Genomic DNA, 7126 nt, shown 5'->3' with positions numbered 1-7126 from the left:
TCAGAATTATGAGATTAAAGTCAGAATTATGAGATTAAGTCAGAATTATTAGAGTAAAGAAAAGTCAGAATTATGAGATTAAATCAAATTATGAGATTAAAGTCAGAATTATTAGAGTAAAGAAAAAGTCAGAATTATGAGATTAAATCAGAATTATGAGATTAAATCAGAATTATGAGATTAAAGTCAGATTTATTAGAGTAAAGAAAAAATCATAATCCTGAGATTAAAGTCAGAATTATGAGATTAAAATCAGAATTATGAGATTAAGTCAGAATTATGAGATTAAATCAGAATTATGAGATTAAAGCCAGAATTATTAGAGTAAAGAAAAAGTCATAATTCTGAGATTAAAGTCATAATTCTGAGATTAAAGTCATAATTCTGAGATTAAAATCAGAATTATGAGAGTTAAAACTTTCTCAGAATTCATGCTGTTTCATTCATGTGACTCTTTTTACATGTTGTATACTCTTTTGTACACTTTTATATATATATATATATATACAAATATATGTATAGATATATATATATTTATGTATAAAAGTGATTATAGAAATCAAATAGAAATGTCATGAAATTGAGTGTATTTCATGTATTTGTATCAGGGACTGTGTACAAATACAGTTTGTACACAGAAAAAACAAGTTTTTGTACCAGATTTAGTTTTCATGCTGTACTGTATTACAGATGTAATAAAATATACAGCACACAAACACACACACACACACACATTCTTATGCAGCATTCTTCAATGATACGTTTTCAAAGTATAAAGACAAGACAGAAATGTCTAATAAAATACAAGAACACACCTGTTGTGTTAAAGAAGATCATATAAAGCCTGTGAGAGTGAATAAGCCTCAGTTTTGAGCCGGGATCTGAAGATGGAGAGACAATCTGAGAGTTTCTGGTGTCACATGGTCGGTTGCTCCAGAGGAGAGCGGCCGAGCAGATGAAGAACGAGCAGGTGTGTTAATGCAGGTACTGAGGGGCGAGGTCGTCCATGGCTTTGAAAGTGAGGAGCACGTGATGTGAATGTTTAACAGTGGAGCTGCTGGAGAACTGGTGTTGTTATGGTTTAAGTGGTTTAAGGACGGCGTACGAGGTTTGGACCCGTTGTAGTTTATGATGGATGGATTTTGTCAGTCCATGGGTGTGAACCAAGATGGGACCAGGTTTTGGTCTCCATGAGGACAAGGTCAGTGTTTATGATAGGAACAAGCCCCTAAAGGTTTGTGCATTTTATACGATACACACACATATACAGTAAATAGACAGTATATACGATAACAGTGAACATACAATAACATGTATTTACTGCTTTGAGGAACCACAATTACTTTGAGAGATGAAATCTAAATAAATAATCTGTAATGAAAAGCTTTTCCTCAGCCAATCACCTCTGGGGCTAATCACATTTTCTTTTTATAGAAGGATAAATAAATGATTAGTGGAGGAAAAAGAAACCATCAGAATATCAATCAGTGTCATTCAAACCTCCTCACTCTCTCACACACACACTCACACACACTCACTCTCTCTCATATGATATTCTGCATCTTTTGAACCGAGCGTCTTCATTTAAATGCTGTTGCCGTGTTCACCCTGTTGCTGGGCACCTCAGCACTGCAGAGACCCATTTGCCCCCTTCCCTTGGCTTCTCTCTGGGTTTGGTGCGGAGGAGCGTGTTCGCCATCTAGTGGACAAACCCGAGCACAACACCACCCTGGAGATGATGTGATCCAGCGGCTGACAAACCAGTGATCTAAAACCATATTCTGAATTGAATTTCGACATAATTAGGAGCACATGTCCATGACGAAGACAGTTAGTCTGTAATGAACTCTAATTAGGATTGTGTTTGGCATCAGAAGTGTGCGCGCGTGACTGTGTGAGTCTGGCTCTAAAAGCACATTCTTCACGTTTTGTGAGTTCATCGTCAGAGACGAGTGCTAATTCGTCTTTCGCTGGTCGACGCGATGACGTCATCTGTCCTCCAGTGACGTCACTGTGGTGTAACATGTACATGTGCGTGCAAGCAGACGTCTCATGAATCGTTCCCTGCATATTATATGCAGAACAAAGACTTTTATTTTGAAATGTTTGTGAAATAGGGTCACCAATATCATTATGGTGATAAAATTGATGGAATATTGTGACATCATTTTGAGATAATATCACTGAACAGTTGCTTTTTGTAACAAGACTAGACCCTCAGTTGATCTCAGGTCATTTGAGTTTGAGATTATTTTTTATAGTTGATTAATCTGTCTCTGGATTGGTCCGTAACATGGCAGAAATCGGTGTTTGTCAAACCTGGAAATGATGAGGTTCTCAAACGTCTTTGTTTTTTCCCCAAAAATGATTCACTTTGAATGATTTGTTTGTTTTATGGAGCAAAGAAACAAAGAAAATATTCTCACTTAAGAAGCAATCATGAAAAAAGCTGATTAACGAAAGAAAAAATTCTGAATAATTCATTGATTTTTGTTTTTATTAAGTGAATTTACAAATTCTTATCTGCCAATGAAGTCATTTCTTTCTTTACACTGTTCCACATGATCTGCTTTAATTATTGATTAATATGACTGTTATTTTCTTGAATAATTGCTTAGTTTTTGGTACATTTTGGGTCACAAAACCTGTGAAGTATCGGTATTTCATCAGTTTCTTCTCCTAAACTCAAAGCGACGAGAAACCAGAACATGTTCACGTTTAAGAACGATTCAGAATGTGAATGCTAATCACTCATCTCAACAGTTCCACTCCTGACGTTAGTCTGAAGCCTCGCGTGTCGGAGGCCTCGGAACTCCAGGCCCAGCAGCACAACGGCGCCCCCTACCTGCCAATGTCCAGGACCCCCTTCCCTGCAGTTACTGTTGACCAGTCCGTCACCACCTACTCAGGTGAGACACGTCTAAACACAAACCAACGTGCATTAGATTGAAGCCACAGTTTCCCACAGACATGTACAGCTACAGCCTCAAGAGACAAGTTTCTTAAACAGAATTGAATCGGTGGTTGTTCCTCACAGGAAACCCAATAACAGCAGTCTACGCGATATCAGCAAACCGCCCGGGCTACTCGGACTACTTTGTCATGTCGCCGCCGTCCTCGTACCGTAGTCCGTCCTGGATGTCCTACCCACCTGAGCCTGAAGACCTGCCGAGGCAGTGGAACGATGTGCCGGTGAGACACACACACACACACACACACACAGCAGTGAAACACAGCAGTGAAACACAGCACGTGACAGTCTGCGTCCTCTCCTCTCCCAGCAGAACTCACGTCACCTCGAAACCATCTGCTGAAGTCGTCCAAATCTGTGACAAGTTTCGGTGAGTCACTCCGTCTCGGCTCTGTGATGTTACATGTTCTGTAAGACTCTTTTTTTTGATGACATTTTTGTATTCTACAGGATGAAATGATGGTAAAAGAACATAAATATCAATGTCATACTTGATATACACAATATGTGACATATTTAACCTTTATTTAACCTCATTGAGATTGAGGCTGCAGCACAGTAACACACAAACAGTGCAGCAGCCATACATATGATACAAAAACATTAAATAATCAATCTAGGATCACAATCATCATCCAAAAATCCCCACGGAATCATAACAAAACCCATAAATCTGTAAGATCATCTACAGTCCGATGTTTCCTCCTCCTCGTCCAACATTCTCCTAAAAAAACATCCAAGCCTTTAAGTTTCCAATCTTTCTGTGGTTCAGTTCAGACAAAGAGAGCAGCAAATATAAAAGCCTTTTATCCCCCAATTCAGTTCTGACCTTTTGGGCAAACTCCTGGGCATGAAGACGATACGATCCAGAGTTCCTCTGATAGATAAAAGTCAACAGGTGTGAGGGGAGGAGACCTTTGTAAATGCATATCCAAAAATAACCTCTCAGGACAGTTACACCAACAATTAAGACAGAAAACTACGAGGACATGGCACCGACCTTGTAAGGTTGCATCTGTGCGGGTGGATGCAGCAGAGTGGGAGTGAGATCTGATCTGAAGTGGTTACAGGAGACTCAGTCTTCTCAGTTCTCACACCACACCAACAACTCCGTCTTCGTTTGAAAACTCCAGGGCTTGAGTTTCCGTCTGGACGGGCGGAAACATGATGACTTATTGTCCACAACTTGAATATTGGCTGACTGGGCTTTCTCATGTGTTGGCTCTTGTCCCCTGCAGGTGTCTTCTCTCTGGACAGGTAGAGGACCTTCTTCTCACTGAAGACTCTCTCTGTCCGTCTCTCACCTCCCTCCCTCCCTCCCCCATCGACCACATCGTACCACAGCTGCTCTTCTCTCCACTGGCCTCGGCCTCCATCTGTATCTTCTCGCAGACCATTTCATCTGCAGCTCTGATCAGAGCTTCCACTCCTCTCTGTATTCTGAGCCCTGAGCCCCGCCCACCATCCCAGCTTTACTAGCTCCTCCAGTTTCCATGTAGACTTCCTGGTCTTTGGTGGCCACCACTGAACATCCAGAGGCCCCTCACTCTGCTGAACTGAGCTAAGCTAAGCTAAGCTGAGCTGAGCTGAGCTAAGCTGAGCTGAGCTGAGCTGTACTGTGCCTCCCTACCTGACAGCCCGCATGCTGTGGACAAAACAGGGTGAGTACAGCACAGAGCGACGAGTTCTCCGCCTCGGCGTTTCATCGTACAGTAACTGCCATCTGCCCAGCACAGCAGCACTCCTCTGGAGCTGGAACAGAACTGGACCGGAACCAGACCGGACCGTGCCATCAAAGACTAGCTCCGCTGTAAACGCCAGGAACGCTGGACTGACTAAAAAACTGTGCTTTTTATTTGATGAATCCAAATTCCTATGTAAACCTTCTACAGCTGGTTAATATGTGTGTTTTAAACTTAAGTGACACAAAAAGAATCCAAGGTAAAAAAAAAAAAGAAAAGACAAAAAACAAACAAACAATCCTCTCGAGCCGTCTTCAGTTTCAGTTCATGAATTTTCTGTGTGCTTTTGTCTTTTATTTTCGTGCAATGGATTACTGTACAAAAAAAGATGTAGTGAGTGTTTCTCGGTCACTCGCTTTACTCCAAGGCAAAAAAAGAAAAAATCCATTCTGCTCTTTGAAGCAGACAAAATGGCGGCTTAGTTGTCTGTGGTTCTGATGGCATTTCTGTACTTTTCAAAAGTGTTAACTTCATTTGTTTGGGTTTTTTTTTCTTCCTTTTCTCGGATTGGATGACGATCTCCGTTGACCACCTGACAAGTTTGCGTCCGCTGACATTTGACAGACCTGAGACAAGAACACGTTCAGATCCATCTGTGGTTTGTGTTTGTTTGGTTTTTTTTCGACGTTTTTGCAGATGTGAGCACATCGGACACTCACAGATTGAGTTGGATCAGAAGTGATTTTCAATTTTCTTTCCGTTAGAATCCTGTAAACTGGGGACGCAGCGATAGTTGAGTGTCATCTGCAAACATGTTGACATTTTTGCCGATAATGACACAGATGTGTAAACTGAAAACATTCTTGTTTTTGTATTTAGTGGTTGAAAAACAAAGTAAAAAGGCCGTAGAACTATTGTTATTAGTGGAGGTGAAGGGCTGAAATACTTTAAAGGTTCAACATTATGTATCCAATCGTACCGAGTCTGGCGGAGCGCTTTCTTTGGACTTAAACTGGGCCAACGCTGTGTGATTGTTGGCCCATTTTGAGCTGGTTTTTCCACTCATGCTACTATTGGGATTTGGGAACCCCATACCTGGGGTATATAACCCTCACGACCAGCTCCCAATTGGCCATCGTATGAAAATCAAAACCTGTTTGACATGTTGATTTGCCCCTCATGAGGGTATCACACTGTTGAAGGAGAACCACGAGTCGACTCACCTGATCCTCGGTGGGTTTTCCGTCATTGCGCGAACACAGAACCTAACGTGACGTCAAGTGCAAGCGTGCGTCTTAAAGGCTCGACTTTACAGTTCCGGGTACGCCGGGGAGTCCAACGCGTCGTGTAGTGTGAGCAGTCAGGTCGTATATGCGCATTGGACCTTTAAAGTGTGCGCACATAAATTGTGAGCTTTTTATCGCACAGTTTGAGTTCCAGGCTAACAAAGCGATCGCAGAAAAGTTGCACAGCGTATGCCCGGCTTAACTGTCAGTCATGTACGGGTCACCCTGAGCTTAGAACTTTCAGAAAACTAGTCTAGTGGAATTTGTATTTAGTTTATTCATCCATTCGTTCATTCATTCATTCACCTTCCACCGCTTTATCCTTCACATGAGGGCTGCTGGTGCCAAGCCCAGCTGACATAGGGTGAAAGGTCAAAGGTCAAACTCTGGCCAGGTCGCCAAATGTTGTATATTGAACCTTTAAAACATTTTCAAATGTATTTGTGTCCCTCTACACAAAAGAAAGACGGGAAACATCGGTGTCAGTATCGGACAAACGTTTTATTCTATTTCAATATCGGTATCTGTATCGGCGCAGACTTTTACATTGGTGCATCATTAATGTGAACTTAGGAAAACTATTCTTTTACTTGAAATCTGTCAACTGTATTTTATTGTGTAAGGAACTTTGGCTCGTGGGTTGTTTTCGGTCTCGATGGCGACGGATGAACGCGCGGTCGTTAGAAGATGAGATGCGCCAGGGCTCAGCTGAGCCGCCATACTGTATGTAACGGTTAAATGTATTCATGTATATAGCAGATGATTTAACAAAGAGGTTTATGCAAGAAGGGTGGGAGGGACATGTTGCTTGACATTGTTCAGATGCCATTTTTTTTATATATATATATATATACTTCTCAGTGTTCATGATGGACTCTTTTTTTTTTTTTTAAACACACACGTCACAGTATTGTTTGTGTTAGAAACTTTTAAATGAAAATGAAGCACTCATTTATTTTTTATCCCGGCAAGATTTAGCACAATAATCACACTTGATATTCCAGTAGATTCACAAAAATTTGTATTTTACTCCCCCCCAGTAGGGGGCAGCCATCTCTGACTGTTAATGTAATGTTTGACTCTGTTTTTTGTCTGGTTTCTGGTTGAAGTTTCTGTTGTTGGCCTGAAAAATTGATGTTTGAGCAGAGAGAGCAAAAGAACTTAAGCATGTCTGAGTGAGTTAAACT

At 41.2% G+C, this 7126-nt stretch overlaps 1 protein-coding gene across 2 annotated transcripts in view; it reads left to right on the top strand.

Annotated features, from left to right (window-relative positions):
* The window catches only part of kiaa1549la (KIAA1549-like a), a 79244-nt gene extending 72434 nt beyond the window's left edge, over positions 1 to 6810 (top strand). The window contains exons 21-24 of one of the 2 annotated variants that reach the window (XM_044036583.1): positions 2764 to 2909; positions 3038 to 3192; positions 3285 to 3341; positions 4210 to 6810. In XM_044036583.1, coding sequence (XP_043892518.1) covers positions 2764 to 2909; positions 3038 to 3192; positions 3285 to 3314 — 331 coding nt within the window. In that variant the 3' untranslated portion in view covers positions 3315 to 3341; positions 4210 to 6810. Of the gene's footprint in view, positions 1 to 2763; positions 2910 to 3037; positions 3193 to 3281; positions 3342 to 4209 lie in introns of both variants that reach the window. The other variant, XM_044036582.1, reaches the window with a different exon arrangement.
* The last annotated feature ends 316 nt before the right edge of the window (positions 6811 to 7126 follow it).

Source organism: Solea senegalensis, linkage group LG10, assembly GCF_019176455.1.
Source record: "Solea senegalensis isolate Sse05_10M linkage group LG10, IFAPA_SoseM_1, whole genome shotgun sequence".
In the NCBI taxonomy this organism is placed as follows: Eukaryota; Metazoa; Chordata; class Actinopteri; order Pleuronectiformes; family Soleidae; genus Solea; species Solea senegalensis.
This window is presented reverse-complemented; position numbering and strand designations above follow the sequence as displayed.